We start from the raw sequence: 19,299 nt of genomic DNA on the forward strand, positions 1-19,299 counted from the left end.
TTGCCTTTAGGCAGCTCAGCCTGTCTGTGATGAGCAGTGTTAGGAGCATAAAGTGAGTGTCAGTGTAGTACTGGGACTGCAGTTCAAGTTCGAAATAATGGCACTGGTTCTAAAAGTCTGCTTGCATATGTTAAAATCAGTGTTAATGTTTTATGGCATGGAGTCTATGAACTCCATGCACCTGAACTACTCTATGTGTAACCAGCAAGGATTAGGCACATGCTGCTTCCTGGTACATCCATTTCTGGGGTCAAGATGCTGAAACTGGAGCTGATAGGGAATGCAGATGTCTTTAAAAAGCCTTCTAGGCTGCGGGAATAATTCAGTCCCAGTTGTAGCTGTGTTGCACCTTGCAGAGCAAGTCAGATTCATGTGTCCACAACCTACTCCATTGCGCTCTGCTATGAGGATAGGAGACCCTAGCTTGGTGCACTATTGGCTTCTATCTCTTGTGTTTGCCTAGCTTCTTGGCCTGACCTTGTAAGCTCAGATCTCCAGTTTGCATCCTTGTATGGTGGAAAATGCAGTGCAGCTAAATCTGCTGGACCCAGGCTGGTTCATGTAGCATTCAGTCTGTGTCTAAGGCTTTCTTCCAGCTGTTTCCTTTAGTATTTTGCTCCCTCACTCACTCTCTCCCCTTAAGTATCAGTTTATGGAACTTGATAACACTATAAAAACTTTCAGATCTCTCTAAATACTGCTAATTTCAAACTAATTTGCAGTGGATCTAAAAACAGAAATCACTGTACATGGAAACTCCATTAATGTAATGGGTGTTTTTTTTCTTAGTGACACACATTAAAGACATGATTTATGTTTCATTATCATATACAAGGTTTGTAAAGGTAGACTGTACCAATTAGAACAGTTGATATTGATGTTTGAATCTTTACAGATTGAAGAAGGTGTTATGGTGATGGAAGATGATTCTCCTGAGGAGGCTGTTACTACCCCAAATACACCCCGCAACCTTGCTGCATGGAAAATTAGCATCCCATACGTAGATTTTTTTGATGATCCCTCCCTGGAAAGAAAAGACAGAAAGGAGAGAATTCCTGTGTTCTGCATTGATGTAGAGAGAAATGATAGAAGGGCAGGTATGCAATGTTGTGGATAAGTTAAAGTCATTTAGAAATGAACTTAAAACATTCTAGAGTACTGTATTCTGATGGGTGTTGCAGTGTGTTTTGCATACATGTTGTTCTGGTTTTGAAATAATGACTTGAAAGTTATGAGGAAATGTGTTTGACAGCTAAATGGTCACACTTAGTATTTGCAAGTTGAGAACTGACAACTCGGCGCAAATCAGTTCCATTTAGACTTCATGCCAAAGTTTAAGAGTTTATCTTGCAAAAATCCTAATCCTACAATTCATATTAATAAAGACCTGTCATATTTTCCTTTCACTCACTCTGAACTGTGGAAAAATGGACAACAGATAACTCCTTATATAACTTTTAAAATATAGTTCTTGGGAAATGAATATGTTTTGCTTATTAGGAAGGGTTTTGGCTTGCAGATAGTTCATCAGTATCTAGGTAGTAATGCATCCATATTGAGTGGAGAGACTGCCTCATCCTGGGGCTGCACAGATTTGTGTTGGCGAAACTAATACTTCCATGCTATGCCAAAGTGTTTAAGAGTTATGTAGCAATATCTTCTAGGAGGAAGAATGATCAGGATATGGGATAGTGCAGAGCACTCTATTCAACAAGTGGTATTTCTGTAAATCATTTGGCTAAACGTTTGAAAATAGATCTAATGTAGTCCTAATGAATTTTGAAGTTATGCAGCATTCCACTGTTTAGATTTTAGGGCTCCCCTAAATGAGATCATAATTTCCTTGCTAGTACCATATCTATTTACCAGGTATGCATTTAAATTTAACACTTTAATTACCTGGCTGGGATTTTTTTTTAATGCATTTTGGGGTACTAATATAATTGAGGGTTTTTTCCTGTAATAATTTGTGTCTCAAGTGGCATAAAGCCAGGTTTATTTTTAATGTTGTGTTTGTTTTGGCTTTTTTCCAGTTGGGCATGAACCTGAGCACTGGTCTGTCTACAGGAGGTATCTTGAATTTTATGTACTTGAGTCGAAGCTCACTGAGTTTCATGGTATGTTCTCCAGTATCAGTAAAGCCACTTTCCCACTGCTGTGATGATCATTCAGTAGTGAGCTGAAGTTTGAAATAATAAAACCAATGTTTGCTGCATTACAAGAATAATTTAATCTCCTTGATATCTTTATTAGGTACATTTCCTGATGCTCAGCTTCCCTCGAAGAGAATCATTGGCCCCAAGAACTATGAGTTCTTAAAATCCAAGAGAGAGGAGTTTCAGGAATATCTGCAGGTATCAAACTAGCCTCTGGAGCAAAGAATACTCTAAAACTAGTTATATAAAAATAATAAAAGATTATAAATTTGGTTTGGTGGGGTTTTGGGTCTTTTTTTTGTTTCTAAGTAACTTGAGTTTTAGAAAGGGATCAAGTGGGGAAATAAAACTTGTAAAAATTTCATGTGACTGAAAGCAGAAGCAGATGACAATATCTATAATAATATAATGCTCATTGAATATCTTTTTGCTGTGCAAAAACTGATTTTTTTTAAAGATTCATTTTAAAGTACTTAGACTTTTTTCTTTCCGTCTCAAAGAAACTTCTGCAACATCCAGAACTAAGTAACAGCCAGCTTCTAGCTGACTTTCTGTCGCCTAATGGAGGAGAGACTCAGTTTCTTGATAAAATGTTGCCTGATGTGAATCTTGGTATGTATATGTTAGTTGTTTATCCTGATAAATAGTAATGCTGTAGATACTGTAATTGGATGATAGGAATAATGAATAGGTAGTAGAGTAGATAATGAGTAGCAGATAGATAGTAGAGTAGATAACAAGTAGGAGATAAATAGCAGAGTAGATAGGAAGAGTAGGTAACTTGGGTAAGGAAGAGACAAGGAAAATAACCCTGCTCCTTCACAGCCCTTAAAGTTACAGCTCAGCAAGCAAGATATGCTGATACCCTTTCCTTGAAGAAAAAGACACTTTGAGATTATGGAAAAAGTGTTGAAGTTGCTTTTGAATTTTTGTGTCAGCAAACAAACTAAAATCTAACAAGTATCACAGTTGAGGAAGACTTTATGGTATTGTGACAAGTCAAATCTGCGCAAGTTGGTCATTGTTTACAGTGTGATGGTACAAATGACTTTGTAATATAAACTACCTTTGGGTGTTAGTTGATTAAAATCTGTTCCTGGTGTGAACCTGCTAGAGTGCTCATTTTCTCAGTGTGCCTACTTGGTTATTGAATGAGATTTTTGTGGTCATCCTCCAGTTAAATGGTTTCATTTTGCTTCAGACCTCCCCTGTAGATCCAACTGTGTTGTTAAAAAAAAAGCTTATAATTATGGTGTTCACTAACGCATCTCATGTCTGAAACTATGCTTCACTTCCCAAAAAAACCCAAACAACCCCAACAAAAACCAACAAAACATTTTGACAAGTCTTGGCATTTAAAGTAGGCTTTGTGGGAGAATGAGAAATCTTACTATTATCATTTGATCATTGTACATACTTCCCAGTGTAAGTTCCAGATTTAATGACATGTAGATAAGAAAACTATTACTATAAATGTAGTACTTAAAATAAAACTAATCCTAGACACTTTCATTTTTCAGCATTCAGAGTTACTGTGCTGTATCTTGATAGCCATACCAGGACAGAAGAGCTGATTTTTAAGACCCCAGCTATAGTCTGTCCAATTTGTAAAACTTTACTCACCAGTATTTTCAAGACTGGATCCATGTTCTCTCCAGATGATCTGATTATTACCAGGGAAAGTGGAGAGTCTCATTTTTTGTGAGAAATGTTTATAAAGGATGAAAAATACAGACAAATTTAGCAATTCTGGTGTCACATAATACTGCTGTTACAGTGCAATAGCTGTTTATGTTTGAGCCTCTATAAAAATTACAGAGGTAGATCTGGAGTACTTTTATTCTTAGAAAAAAATGTATTCAGGTATTCATCTGTGTATTTTTCGTATTTAGGTATCTGTTCTTGAAGAGTACTAAGCTATAAGCTGGATACGTGGGAGACTTCGTTTTCATAGCTGTTTGTGTCAGATTAGAAAAAAAATCCTGTTTTAAAAGGCTGTTGTATTTTAAATTCAGTACTAGACAATGAGTATATAAAACGTAGCAGAGCAAAATGTCTTTAAGATCAGGCAGTGATAATAGAAAGTTTTTGTTTGTCTGTTTCTAACTATAGGTAAAATTATAAAATCTGTTCCAGGAAAGCTGATGAAAGAGGTGAGTAAGGCTTCCAGGCTGCCAACATTTTAACTTCTGTAACTAATTTTATGTGCTTACTAATTTAGAGGCTAGTCAAAAAGTTGTTTGGAAACGCAGTTGAGGGGTTGGATTTTTTTTTTTGGTCTTTCCCCCTTCCTATAATTATTGAAGTGATGGGCTGCTCATGTCTTATTTCAGAAAGGTCAGCATTTGGAGCCATTCATCATGAATTTTATCAACTCCTGTGAATCTCCCAAGCCTAAACCAAGTAGACCTGAACTTACCATTTTGAGTCCAACTTCTGAAAACAACAAGAAGGTAGAGTAAATCATCTCACCTCCCCATTTCAAGGTGTTGGGAAAATGGCCATATTTTGAAAATGCAAAGAATAAACAGGAAACAGCATAAATATAACTTCCCTATATGTATCTTTTCACACAAAAGAGAAAATAATAGTGCAGAGAGCTTTGTCATCTTCTGTGTTGTAAATATCTTAGTCTGAACGATTTTCGAGGGTTGTGGATTTTTTGATTTGGTGTTTTTTTGGTTTTGATTGGTTTTTCTTTTTCAATTCTAATTGGTTTTGGAGTAGAGAGCCTGGGAAGTACAGAGAAAAGAAGAGGGAAGGCAAAGGTGAAAAATGGGGAATGTTTTGATGCCATGACTGAGCTTCCTCTTTGAAGTGAAGAGCTTGAGTGTTTGAAAGTGTGACTTTTCGAAGTGCTACAAGCTAAATTTGTCATGGTGCTGATATTTGTCTGCCTTTAAAATGTTAATATACAGTTCACTGATGTCTGGCATACATAATAGGTTAATTGTATAACTTACGTATAGTTTCTCTGTCTAACTTTGCCACAGTTAAAGCCCAGCACTTCCAATTTTAACCTTTTACTTGACTATAGGAAAAGATAGTTCCTTTCTTAGTCTTCCTATATTTTTGGCTAGAGCCTGCTAAAACTTACTTGAAAGACCTCTTTTACCTTCAGAGGCTTTAAAAAGACACTGGTCTTTGTATTTCTGTGATAGACTGCTTTAGGTTGTTAATGTATTTGTGGAATTTACAGTAGAATACTGTGTCTGGACCAGGATTTCAGAGACCCAAGCTCAGTGTTACAGAGTTGGTGTGGTTTGGAACAAAATTTTTAATGTGCATACACTTCGGCATTTATGAGGTTCTAAAAGAAAACTTGATACTAGAAGCTTTTCTGCTATCTTGCTTACTTTGGAAAGAAGTTGAAACTGGGCTATGTGGGTGTTAGTTTTTTTTTTTTTTCCCAAGTAACAAGTGATAGAACGAAAAGAAATGGCCTCAGGTTGCACCAGGGGTGCTTTAGATTGGATGAGGAAACATTTCTTTATAAACTTTCTGAAAAGTTTATAAAGCACTGGCACAGTCTGCCCAGTGAAGTGGTTGAGTCACTATCCCTGGAGATATTTAAAAGATGTGTCACTTAGGGACATGGTTTAGTGGTGGACTTGGTAGTACTAGGTTGACGTTGGGCTTTATTTTTAAGGTCCCTTCCAATCTAAACAATTCTATAATTTTGTATAAGCTGGGACACTTCATTTTGCAAAGTGATAAACTGGAGATACATGAATCTAGAGAATAATGCACAGCATGAGAGGACAGGGTAAAGATTGTTTAGGGTTTCTTTTCCTTCTCTCTCTTCTAGTGTAAAAGCATTAAATGGGGACGGTAGGAGCGTGGCTGAGAACAATAAGTGGTAGCTGTTGCAATGGTTAGTACATTTTCAGAACTCTTTGCCCAGAGATGTTGTGAATGCTAGCAGCTTACACAACTGTAAGGTAGGACCGGGCAAATCACAAAAGGAAATCTATTTAGAGTGAATACCTGTAGAGAAACTGTGTCCAGCTCCTGAACTTCTTTTTTTTTCCATTTGAAAATAGTTAGAGGCTTGAAGAATACTGTTGAAAAGTGCTGTCCGTATTTGTTCTTTTCTTACAAGAGCTAGAAGCCCAACATCTCTTCATGGTTCTTGTTGGTGATCGGCTGTCAAGAAAGTGGACCTTTTGATTTCCTTCACTATGCATATTTTTATAGTGTTATGGCATTTACAGAATTTGCAGCCATAAAACATTTATACTGATCAAGTATTATGGCAGTTAAATTTAGCCATTTGTTTAGATTTCATCTTCTAAACATGAAGTCTGAATCACTACAGCCAAAAAAATGTGTCAGCTTACATACGTGCACACGCAAAATTAGTGGCTTTCATTTCAAGACCTTCCTTACCTTGGACACCATTTCCAAGGTTAAGATATTTTGTGATTGTTGTCTAATTAAAGAGGTATAAATGTATCAGCAGATTTAAAACTCAGATGTAGGGGTGCCAGAAGCAGTATATGCATATATATTCTTCAGATGTTTTTTATAAAACAGCTGACAGTGTACTACAGCATGCTGTGAAGAATCAGGTAATAATTTACTATGATCTGTCAAGAACTACTGAAGTTAATAGTTTCAATGCATTTAACATATTTAAATAATATAATTGAGCAACAAGCTTTGTACTCTGAGGCATTCCTATGAATACAGGGTTGTCCTGGGTTCAGCAGTAGCAGTCATGTTTCTCCTCCTTGGTAGCTGGTGCAGTGCAGTGTTTTGACTTTCGGCTCGGGAACAGAGCTGATAGAGATGTTTTGGTTTGGCCAAGGACTTTGTGAGCCTCATGCTCTGCCAGGGAGGAGGGGAAGCTGGGAGGAAGCAGAGACAGGACACCTGACCCAAACTAGCTAAAGAGGTATTCCATACCACAGCATGTCATGCCCAGGATGTAACTGGGAGTTAGCCGGAAGGGCTGGGAGACTGCAGGGTTGGAGGAGGTATCGGTCGGTGCTTGGTCGGGCCTGGGGGGCGAGTTAATGGTCAGCTGGTGCTGAGGTGTTGTATTCTCTTCCCTTGTTATTTCCTTTATCATTATTATTACTGGTGGTAGCAGTAGTGATTTGTGTTATACCTTAGTTACTAAACTGTTCTTATCTCAACCCGTGGGAGTTGCATTCTTTTTGATTCTCCTCTCTGTCCCTCCGGGAGCAGGGGGAGGGAAAGAAAGTGGGGGAAGTGAGCGAACGAATTACCTGACTGGGTTTAAACCACGACAGTTCTTTTTTGGTGCCCAACGTGGGGCACGAAGGGTTGAGATAACGACAGATCTGACTGGATTAATAGTCATTCGTCACAATGCTGATTTATTGGGTATCAGAGTTATTCTTCTTGATCTCACAGCTTCAGACCGTTGTAACTTACTTAGAGCCGGTATTTGCTGTGATAGTGTTTATCAAGTGTGGGGCCTGGGCTAAGGTTCTTGTCTCACTGTGCTTTATGGCAATGGCTTGTAATACGGGCGGGCTCCAGCAGCAGGGCGGGACGGACATGGCCGTGGACTTGTACCTGGCCGTCCGGCTGCTCTTCACCGGCCTGGCCCTCGCCCTACTCTCCATCTTCGTGAGGCTGCGGGGAGCCGAGGGGGAGCTGCCCCGGGAGCCGGCGGCAGCCGAAGCAGCCCGGGAGAGCGGCCCCGGGGACCAAGCGGCGGCGGGAGCGGGGCCGGAGGCCGTGCGGGGACGGCTGCGGGTGGAGGAGGCCGGGGTGGTCGAGGAGCAGAAGGAAGCGGCTGCCGAGCAGCGGGATAAGGTGGCGGAGGAGCCGAGCCCCGCGGAGGAGCCCAGCCCCGCGACGGCCGAGAGCATTCCCCGGCAGCCACCCGCCAAGCTCCAGGAGGATGCAGGAGACCACGCAGCATTTCCCAGCAAGGCAGAGGAGGAAGAGCTGGGCTCAGGAAAAGAGAAGCTGGTGGTGGGAGAGCCGGCAAGCACAGCAGCTACACCAGCCCCAGTGACAAGTACAGCAGCATCGTTTGAGAGTTCTGAAGGTTTTGAATGGCCTTTGGGTATCCTTGGGACCTGCCTGCTGATTGTGATGGGGATCAGCATGTTGGCACACACACAGGCTGTGTGCTACCCACAACCATTTTGTCTGATCTCAAAAGTTAAGCAGAGTCGGGTTTGGGTCTTGTCTGGGGTTAGACGACAATATAGGGTGACCAAGAGGTTTTCCCCAAGGCTGGACAGTCATGAGTGGCAGGGTGTGTGGGACAGTATGGGCAAGTATCTAGTCCACTGGGCCCCTCCAGTGCTTTGGAAGCATCGGAGATGGAAGGCAGCTGTATGGAGTTCCCAGCAACAAGCTGCAGAAACTGCTGAAGGGGACAGTGAATTATTTTAAACCTGGTGGGCCCATGGCACTTCAGGCCATCAGAGCAGAGATGCAACACAGAGATGGACTCATGATCGAGGGGTGGACTTAAGAATGGACACTATTGCCCAGGTTATTCACGAGTGTGAACACTGCACACAGTCTCTCCTGCTCTGGAAGACTGTTACAAGAGATGGAGCCTGACATGGACCAGATGGACGCAGCAGCTTTATAGGGACTGGTCCATGCACTAAGATAAGAGTGCACCGAGATAAGAGTGATGGTATATTGAAAATGTGGGATCTGAGCATGCCGTGAATGGTATGGAATAAGGGGTGGATAATGTCCTGGGTTCAGCAGTAGCAGTCATGTTTCTCCTCCTTGGTAGCTGGTGCAGTGCAGTGTTTTGACTTTCGGCTCGGGAACAGAGCTGATAGAGATGTTTTGGTTTGGCCAAGGACTTTGTGAGCCTCATGCTCTGCCAGGGAGGAGGGGAAGCTGGGAGGAAGCAGAGACAGGACACCTGACCCAAACTAGCTAAAGAGGTATTCCATACCACAGCATGTCATGCCCAGGATGTAACTGGGAGTTAGCCGGAAGGGCTGGGAGACTGCAGGGTTGGAGGAGGTATCGGTCGGAGCTTGGTTGGGCCTGGGGGGCGAGTTAATGGTCAGCTGGTGCTGAGGTTTTGTATTCTCTTCCCTTGTTATTTCCTTTATCATTATTATTACTGGTGGTAGCAGTAGTGATTTGTGTTATACCTTAGTTACTAAACTGTTCTTATCTCAACCCGTGGGAGTTGCATTCTTTTTGATTCTCCTCTGTCCCTCCGAGAGCAGGGGGAGGGAAAGAAAGTGGGGGAAGTGAGCGAACGAATTACCTGACTGGGTTTAAACCACGACAAGGGTTCTTTCTGTACTTTGCTTTAAAAACCTTTACTGAAGGATCAAAATTAATTCTTTAAAGAGGTATACAAAACCTTTTTAAATTTTACATGGTTAAATATATATATATATATAGCATTGCTTAGTTAAAATGTAAGCTTATTCTCTGAAGTTTCAGTATGTTATTCTTCTAAAAGAACATGTGTACAGAAATTCAAGCTCTGAAATGAGGTTTTCCTGATTCTTTTCAACCAAGGTGATCCCAGGAAAGCAAAAGTGCTGGCTGCACTTCAACTTTCCTTCTGGAATACTAAGTTTTCCTTAAGCAAAACAGATCGTTACTGCCTTCTGTTTTAAAATGTCATTTTCAGAAATACTGTTGTGGGGAAAACCTCCTTATCACCACTGAGTAACTTTGTGTATGCACTCCTCTGGAGACACAAGTTTGTAGAATCAGTCCCAAGTTGTTGCTGGTACTGCTGATTATCCTGTAGGAGGTGCTTTTGTCATGACATGACTTTCTTTGCAGAGAGCAAAACAGATGAGAGTAGCCCCAGCTCTCCCTTCCTCACTATCTATTGTGAAAGTGAGTTCACTGTTTTTCTAAGTTATTCTAGGTAGTTGTTTTATGAATAAGTAATTGGTTCTTCATCTATTTCAGATTTTCTGTATTTTTTTCCCAAATAAAATCTGTTTTGTCTGGGGGAGACATTGGCTGTAATTGGATGGAAAGTTTCAGATTTTGGTATGTTTCCTGCAGAGCTATAATTATTGCTTAATGGTGGGCACTTGACACACTTTGCTTTGGGGTGATGCTGCAAGACAGATGCTGCAGTGATCAGATCTATGAACTGTTTGTCCTGAAATTATACTACCAATTTTGACCAGCAGAGACATGTATGCATAAGGAATTCATGTGCTGACTACTTTCTCGCTGATTTCCCATCTGTCAGTTTATCCAGAGTGCACACACTCAGTCAATCAATAACTAATTATTAGAAAGCTGATATCCCAGATTGTGATGTGTATTGTGTTATGGTCTCTGCTCAGTCTTCCCACGCACATTTGAAATTCATCCATCTTGCTGATGTGTCGGGGTGTTTGCACCTTCTTTGGAAGACAGTTTTCTCTTTCTCAAGTCAGTCCACACTTGGGAAAAGCTTTGTACCAGGTGCCAGGGCAATGTGCCATATACATCTTGTCACTTCTTGGATTTGATTTGTAAGCCACACTGGTTTAATCTGGCAAACTGTTCTAGTTCAGATGAGTGGTGCTTTCTGAAAGCAAATCTGATCATCTCTGTTTATAGCATTTTCTCTCATGACAGGGAGTTGTCTTAGAACTCATTAACTGAATTTATTTCAGATGAAACTGTGCTGGAATACACTGTCTTGGAATACAAGCACCAAGGGTGTTCAGTCCAAAGGCAAGACCAAAGGTAGAGTGAGGTAACACCCCTTTGTACTCCCCAAATACATGTGGCATCAACTTCAGTTGTTCAGTTCTGTAGTTTCATTTCTGTTGTGCCTCATTGACTTATTTGCAAAGATACAAGTGCTGTGCAGCAGCCTGGCATCCCTACCTCCTGCTTATGTGCATGAGTGCTAGAAGTCTGTACCAGAATTCTGTGAGCTATCTGTATGGAGTCAGTCATAAAATCATAGAATAATTTGGGTTGGAAGGGACCTTCAAAGGTCTAGTCCAACACCCCTGCAATGAGCAGGGACATCTTCAATTAGATCAGGTTGCCCAAAACCACATCCAGCCTGGCCTTGAATCTCTCCAGGTATAGTGCATCCACTCTGGGCAACCTGTGCCAGTATTTTACCACCCTGACTATAAGGAATTTCTTTCTCTCGTCCAGCCTGACTCTCCCCTCTTTTAGCTTAAAACCATTATTCCTTGTCCTATCACAACAGGCCCTGCTAAAAAGTCTTTCTCCATCTTTCTTAAAGACCCCTTTTAAGAACTGAAAGGCTTCAATAAGGTCTCCCCAGAGTCTTCTCCAGGCAGAACAAGGCCAACTCTCTCAGCCTTTCCTTACAGGAGAGGTGTTCCATCTCTCTGATCATTTCTGTAGCCCTCCTCTGGACCCTATCCAACAGGTCCATAGCATTTATCACTTAATTGGGCATCCTGTTCCAGTGCCTCACCACCTTCACAGTAAAGAGCTTCTTCCTTGTATCCAACCTAAACTTCCCCAGTTAAAGTTTAAACTCATTACCCCTTGTTACTATCACTACAGTCCCTGATGAAGAGTCCCTCCCCAGCATCCTTGTAGGCCCCTTTTAGATATTGGAAGGCTGCTCTGAGGAGGGAGGGCTGTTTATTCTAGTATCAACGTGTTGGAATTTGCTGAGAGTACAGTACACATTCCCCAGTGCTTGTGCTGCCAGCTCTGTTGCCATGAATAGGGTACACCCAGGCTATGTCTTCTTCAAGAGCCAGAATAAGAAATGCCTGAAACAGCGTGGAGGCAGATGAAAGCCTGAGTTCAATCAGAAATGTGCCTACTTCTTGGGAAGATTTTCTGCACACTGCTTCCTTTTGGGTATTCCTGGTGTGTGTATTTTGAATATTGGTGGAAAGGCTTACAGTTAAAAGCACATAATGAATGTGGGTAGTCAACCTTAAGTACAGCCAATAGCAATTTGGTTTGATCCTATATCCTGGATTGAAAGAGTTACCAACCTCCCTGGTAAAAATGAATGAGCAAATAAACAGCCCTGCTCCCCCCCTCCTTGGAGTACCAAAAGGAGTTCTGGCTATCCCAGCTGTGTTTCTATTCTGAAGGTCTGTGAGGAGCATGATTGTCTTCTGAACATACTTCTGTCAGACTTGCTAGAGTAGGTCAGGACTTCTCAGTTGATGCAGATTTTGCAAAATATGCCTACAAAAGCCTTGTTCTGCTGCCTTCTGAAGACCTGCCAACAGCAATGAAAACAGTTTTTGGAACACAAACAGTATAATGAGTTTTTATGCATAGTTACTTGGAGAAAGTCACAGTTGCTTTTCATTACACCAAGTGATGTGGTTCAGACACTATGTATGTTCTTTGTTCTTACCATTTTGGTGTAGTCACCTGTACTTTGCAGATGAACAGAAAAACAGTGGAAAAGTTCATGTGTCTGGCTGTGGATATTGTTCATTATCATGGTTTTGCCTTTATAAACTTCACGCTTATGTGTGTATATTTGCGTATGCACTCACTAACCATTGAGTCACCTTTTTTTCTGTTAGGAACTTTGTGTAAGCATTCATACTTATTTTGCTAGCTTTTCCCATCAAGGTACAGTATATAGGCTGTTTGGTCTTTTTCTTAATACAGGCCTTCTATCTTTCATTTACTTCAGAAGCTTGGCTTCCATTATTAACTGGTACCAATCCATGGAATTTCCTCATTGAAAGCCTTTTAAGAATATTTCATGGTTATAATCACAGTTACTGTTTAATCTTAAAGAGGTGAATAATGAGGGCACTGGAGTTTGTGTTGCTTATCTTTAGCTAATTACAACAGTTATCATTGTATCATGTCTCAAATGTTAATATGTGCAGAAACATTTAAAAGCAAAATCCCATGCTTATCTGAACTGTGAATATAATCTTAACTTTTGTTTTAGATATCCAATTGTATGTTTATCACTTGGCTTTCCTCTGAGCCAAAATCCTGGAAAGTGCAAAACACCTAAACAGATGTGTAATGACACTTTGTGTTATGACTGCTGCATCTTTCAGAAACACATTGCTAATGACTGTAGGATACATGCTTGTATTAGTGCAAAGTGTAGACTTTATGAAAACTGCACATTGGCTCAGTAACTGTGGCATTCATTCACCTGCTGTTGCTTTCTGAAATGCCGTGTGCAAGAGTCTTGAGCTTTCAAAGCTTGACAGATGATCAATGAACCATTATATTTAAGGTGCAAGACAGATTATTCATGTCCAGAGGTACCATAGAATCCTAGAATGGTTTGGATTGGAAGTGTCCTTTAAGCTCATCTAGTTCAACTCCCTTGCCACAGACAGGGACACCTTCCACTAGACCAGGTTGCTCAAAGCCCCCTCCAGCCTGGCCTTGAACACTGCCAGGGATGGGGCAGCCCTAGCTTCTCTGGGCAACCTGTAGCAGTGCCTCACCACCCTCAAAAGGAATAATTTCTTCCTAATATCTAAATCTAATTCTAAAAATTCTAAATCTAAATAATGGGAAGAGCGAACTGCTGGTTCTCACCCCAGTTAGGTCCCAGAGTGCCTCTGGGGAGCCTGTTCCCCAAGGTACATAGAGCATTCAAAAGTTGCTGCTTCTGGTTTGGGTGGAAGTTGAAATAACACTTGAAAGTCAAAAAGCTTTGCCCTAAGATGGCCTTCATGTTTGATAAGGGTTTTTTTATAGATCACCTATCAGACTTCTGTTAATGATTTAGTTTGGCCTGTACACACTCCTCTGAACCTACATGTACATTGCACAATGGGCTGCTTTGATTTGGCTCAGTATGTATCGCCTCTTGTCAGGTCATGGGGTGTATCTAAAAAATAAATGAGGCTCTTGTTTAAATTACAGTAATTCAACTAAGATTTTCCTAGTGTCCTAGTTTCAGGATAGAGGAGGATATCGACTTCAGTTTATACAGGTTTTTTTAAACAACATACCAGGGACGCTTTCATACAGTGGGCGTGAATAATTATGTGTTCTTTTTAGGTTTGTTACTTTTCCTGGATACCAGTCATCCACCAGTGCATTAACCATATTGGCTCTTTCATGTAATTTATGTAATAACTTGGTGTTGTTTAGTTTGAGTGAACTTTGTGAAGATAATACCAGCAGTTCAGCACGTAACAAAAGAGTGAGCCTAAAGAAGTATGAGTCAAAAGCTGCGTCTTGCCAGATTTCCTGATGTAATTTTTCCTAAGAATGCAGACTGTTCTGTTCAGAGGCTTGCATGATTCGGAGCCTGTTGTGATTTGGATATGGTTTATGGACTTACATATTTCAGGGAGAATTGTGCTCCAGTAAGTGAGCTACATATAAGCAAATTACTTCCTGTTGCTTGGAATTATTTTTAATTTGGGAGTGATACAGAAAAATCCGTGTCAGTAGCAATCATCTCGGGCAAGGCAATGCTATAATTATGTTGCATTTGCTTCTAGTTCTGGGTTGTATTTTTAGAAGCCTGGCATAAACTTTTGAACTTTCTCTTCATAATGAGGAGTATTTTGTATAAATTCCTTTTTATCTTTACATCAACACTTTCTGGGATAAGATAATTTAAAATAAACTGTTAATGTTGATTGCTAGGTATTGTTAAACGTGGAGAGCCTCAGGATTCAGAGAAATCCTTTTCAGCTGCTGGAGCCCACAGACTTGGGGGAGGGCAGAAGGAGTACGTCCTAGGTGGTAAGGAGTACCTCCTATGTGGTACTCCTTAATGGGTTGCAGGGAAAAGCCTTGTGGGATTTTACAAGTATTATAATGATATCTTTTGGGAAGAACCAAAGGTGAGGAAATGGAGGAATTGTGGTGGTGGTAACATGGGAAAATAGAAGGGTAAAGGAATAAAATGGGAAGTGGAATAAGTTGAAAGAAACCAAAACTTCAGTAACTCCCCAAGATTTATGAAGCTTTTGCTATAAATAATCAAGCTGGCAGGGGGAAAAAGGGGTTTCTCTTTGTAAGAAGTTGGATATTTTGTCCAGAAATTATTGTATTTATTTCAAAATCATCACAGAATGGTTTGGGTTGGAAGGGATCCTAAAGATCATCTTCTTCCAACTCCCTGCCATGGACAGGGACACCTCTCACTAGACCAGGTTACGCAAAGCCCTGTCCAACCTGGCCTTGAACACTGCCAGGGATGGGGCAGCCACAGCTTCTCTGGGTAACATGTTCCAATATGGTAGCCAAAGAGAAATTTTAGGAACATTTGGATGTCGTATGGTACCTCTGTGATTTAAGACTGACAAACTCCTTATCCTTTATGCCCCTCATTGGTAGAATGGGGTGCATCAAAGCAATGAAAACCTGGGATGGGATAAGTCTAGATACATAAAGGTATTGGGATCAAAAGGGCTCATGAATTAATGTCTCTGTCACCCTGCTGATTTGTTGATTCCAGGTGTTTTGTTTATTGGGTATCTTGGCAACATGTGACGTTGCCAATCTGCAATGTAATGTGACTATTTTAATGTAATGTGGTTATATATATGAAATTATATGCATATGTGAAATACTATAGTGTAATGAGGTTATTTCCCTCCACTTTGAAAGTGAAGCATTTTTAAAAAAGAAAGAATAAAGGAAAACTGATTTTATTTTCTTTTTCTCTGAAAGCTCTAGAAGAAAGCTACTTCTAGTTAAAAAAGAAAATACAAACCCAAAGAACTAATGGCTATCCTTTTGCCTTTGAATGCACTGGTTTTAGTCTGATGTTTCTGTTTTTAGCTCTTCAGTGATTTATTCAAGAATAATGCAAACCGGTCTGAGAATACAGAAAGACGACAAAATCAGAACTACTTCATGGAAATGATGACTGTAGAAGGGGTCTATGACTATTTAATGTATATTGGTAAGAAGTGATTTCTCTTAATTATATTCCATGCTAAATAAGAAGTTCATATTCTTTGGTAAGAAATAAAATTCCATTGTAGCACCAATGTATAATTGAGCACTTGCAAGCTTAACAATATACAATTTAGGAACAGTCATTTTTTAAAAAAAGACTTCATTGCTGTGCTAAAATCTCATAATTTATCATTCATTATTCCTCAGATGTTTTATCTCTTTTCATTCCTTATCTCAGAGTATGAGCTATGGGAGTAGGACCCTTCTCTTTTCTCGGTTTTGCCTAGGTTGCTTGTATGCTTTGGTAGCTAATTAATAAAAATAGCTAAGGGAAGTAGGAAGTATTTGATAAGCAATCTGGAGAATGCAGATTTTTTTGGTGTTGCACTAACCGAAACTAACGTTACTTGCTTGTTTGCAGTCTGTCTTTTTTCTTTTTCTTTTTCATAAGTGATTTCTTTGTCATCAGTATTAGGAGAACCTGATAAACGTGTGTCACTGTAACTTTGCAGGTAGGGTAGTTTTCCGCATTCCTGACTGGCTGCATCATCTCTTGATGGGAGGAAGAATTCTCTTCAAAAATACATTGGAACTGTACACAGACTATTACTTGCATTGTAAGTTAGAACAGCTATTTGAGGAGCACCGGCTGGTTTCTCTGATAACACTGCTAAGAGGTTCGTAAAAGTTACATCTTTGATGTGAAAATGCTGCTTTAGTTTGATATTTGAGATCACTTCTGTTATGTTTCCAAGAACTAAACTTTGCAATGCTTGAGGAAGCAAATGAAATTTAAAAAATCAAGTGGCCTATAAAGAGATTCCAAGTTTGTTGTGGAAAGATGCTGAGTCAGCTATGTTATCTGTCAATGATGATTACAGAAAAATATATTACGAATAGTAACATTATCTCACAACTATAGGGAAGTGTTATCTGACTGCATTCTCATCTAAACAACACATCTGACCAAAGCTCTGGTATCAAGACAGCTCTGTCCTTATCAAGCCAAAAAAGAGCACTTGTGAAAGACAAAAAAGGACAGGAGTAAGTCTTTCAGAGCCTAAAACCTGAGTGCCTTGTATTTCTGATAAAGAGCAGTTCTCATTCATAGGTAAATCTGAAATTTTTGATAGCTCAAGATAGTGGTTTTGCACAAGGTATACATATCGTTTATAGTTTTGAAAGTATAATGGAAATTGTAAGTATGGAGATCATAAAAATTCTAAATCATAATTGATTTAAACCTAGAACTTATTGCTATAAAAATCTGAAAAGAGTGGAAACAAACTGGGAAAAGATGGTTGTCTTCCACACAGGAGAGGTATTCCGGATTCTATCAGGTTAATGTAAGTGAAAGGCTATTATCTGGCAAGTCTAGAATTCCCTTCCAGTCAAGAGCATACAAAAAAGAAGCTCAACTCAGAAGCCATAATCCAAAAGATATTTTAGATGGCAGTGATACATGATTGCCTAAAAGAGAGGTTTTTTAATGTGTCTTCGCTGCAGATGCCGTGTTCTGTGAGAATACTGAACCTCGCTCTCTCCAGGATAAACAGAAGCGAGCAAAGCAGACTTTCGAAGAAATGATGCGATACATTCCAGGTTCTGTATTTCATGGCTCTCTGTATGAATATGGTTAATTATTCAAGCATATATAACCCAAATACAGTCACAGAGCTTTCCAAATCAGAAAATACTCATGCTGCTAAGATTTGACTAGAATACTAGGGGTAAAAATCCCAGACTTCAGTTCCATCACTTACGTGTTGCTGACTAAGGTTGTAGCATAGTGAATAATAAAGACACGATGGAAATCAAGAGCGTTACAAATGTACTTAATACCATAATTTTTCAACTTTAGAATGCTCCTATGGTTTGTATTTTATCCAGATGAAAACTGGGTTGAGAAAGACACACCATAAAGTTGGAAGACAAATCTGAGCCATCCTTACACTCTCTAAACCAGGGGCCCATTTGCTAAGGTATTCAGAAAGTAATAAAAAGAAGTCAATTTGTGGTTTATCAAAGGATGCATTAGGAAATACACTGATATTATAAAAAGTGTAGTAACTACTTAGGTGTGCAGCCCTGAAAGAAAGGGAGGAATAAAGGTGGAACCAAACGCTCGTTTGTTTTCCATGTACTGCTTTAGGTGGATAAAACTTGAACTTTCTTTCATTTAAGCTTTATTTTTTTAAAGTTACTGGAGCTCTGTAACTGCATTGTATAGCTGTTTTGCTGTGCTTCCTAATGACTTACGTTATTTCTTGTTGGTATCTGGTCTAGATTTAATAGGCAAATGCATTGGGGAAGAGGCTAAATATGAAGGCATCAGACTTCTGTTTGATGGAATGCAGCAACCGGTGCTCAACAAACAGGTAATTTGGAACATGTGAGAAACCTGCCTTTTAGCTCAGAATTTCCTGAAGTGAATGTATGGCTCAAGCAGAGGAGTGAGCTCTAATTCAGAGTTAAAATAAAACCCAGTAGTTTTACCTTGGAGTGTTCTTAATTTTCTTTATTTTCTTTCAGTTAACTTATGTTCTGCTGGACATTGGGATTCAAGAGCTCTTTCCAGAGCTAAGTAAGGTAATGTGCTAACTCTGTTAAGGACCTGCAGAATTCTTCAAGCTGCTAATGAGTCTTGGTTGTTGGTGTATATTTGCTGCTGTTCCCTTTTAATACTAACTGTAAATTTGGTGGGAAATGTGTGTTTTACTGAAGTATTAAAATCATCAAAATTTGGATTATCTACATTTTTGTTGATTAGCTCTTTCCAGATCAGTTTAGGCCCATTTTGTCTCACATACAGAAAGTCTCAGTTGCCTTTCAGTAGGCTTGGGCAGAGCAGTAAGTAGTCAGGATCTTTGTGCCTTTCTCTTTGATTAATTGTCTCCATTTTTTTGCTGAATTGTTTTATGCATTTCCTGCTTTAGGAAGTGAATTCCAGATGCAGAGCTCAGGTTGAGTTTCAGCATATTTCTTAAGAATATTTGGCAGGAAGGTTTCTTACCTCTAGTTCAGTCACTGCAATGTTGACTCCGACTACACAGATAAAGAATTCACACAGCACAAAGTGCTATATAAACGTATATCACTAGGTTTGTGATCCATGTGGTATTTGTACTTACGTGTATAAAACCTTCACTGAGTTTTATATAGTAATTTTACTGTTTGGTCTCCATGGTAAGCAGGAGATGTTAGCTAGTTAACTAGATTTAAAAAAAAACAAACCCCTCACTTAGAATAGATGTTCATTGCATGTGCCCTGTGTCTGAGGATTGCAGAGTGCCAGTGGCCATTTATTTTGCATGATAAACAGGAACTCATGTTAGATGTCAGAACAAGC

General features: G+C 39.8%; 1 protein-coding gene across 2 annotated transcripts in view; it reads left to right on the forward strand.

Annotated features, from left to right (window-relative positions):
• Window positions 1-19,299, forward strand: part of SNX14 (sorting nexin 14) — a 57,659-nt gene that overhangs the window by 36,988 nt on the left and 1,372 nt on the right. For both annotated transcript variants that reach the window (XM_061460349.1, XM_061460350.1), the window contains 11 exons: window positions 896-1,097; window positions 2,034-2,117; window positions 2,254-2,354; window positions 2,657-2,768; window positions 4,269-4,309; window positions 4,490-4,609; window positions 15,831-15,954; window positions 16,463-16,627; window positions 17,457-17,552; window positions 18,237-18,328; window positions 18,483-18,539. In XM_061460349.1, coding sequence (XP_061316333.1) covers window positions 896-1,097; window positions 2,034-2,117; window positions 2,254-2,354; window positions 2,657-2,768; window positions 4,269-4,309; window positions 4,490-4,609; window positions 15,831-15,954; window positions 16,463-16,627; window positions 17,457-17,552; window positions 18,237-18,328; window positions 18,483-18,539 — 1,194 coding nt within the window. The remainder of the gene's footprint in view (window positions 1-895; window positions 1,098-2,033; window positions 2,118-2,253; window positions 2,355-2,656; window positions 2,769-4,268; window positions 4,310-4,489; window positions 4,610-15,830; window positions 15,955-16,462; window positions 16,628-17,456; window positions 17,553-18,236; window positions 18,329-18,482; window positions 18,540-19,299) is intronic.

Source organism: Pezoporus flaviventris, unplaced genomic scaffold (assembly GCF_033815535.1).
Source record: "Pezoporus flaviventris isolate CSIRO_AGI_PZ_B2104156 unplaced genomic scaffold, CSIRO_AGI_Pfla_v1 ptg000031l, whole genome shotgun sequence".
NCBI lineage: Eukaryota > Metazoa > Chordata > Aves > Psittaciformes > Psittacidae > Pezoporus > Pezoporus flaviventris.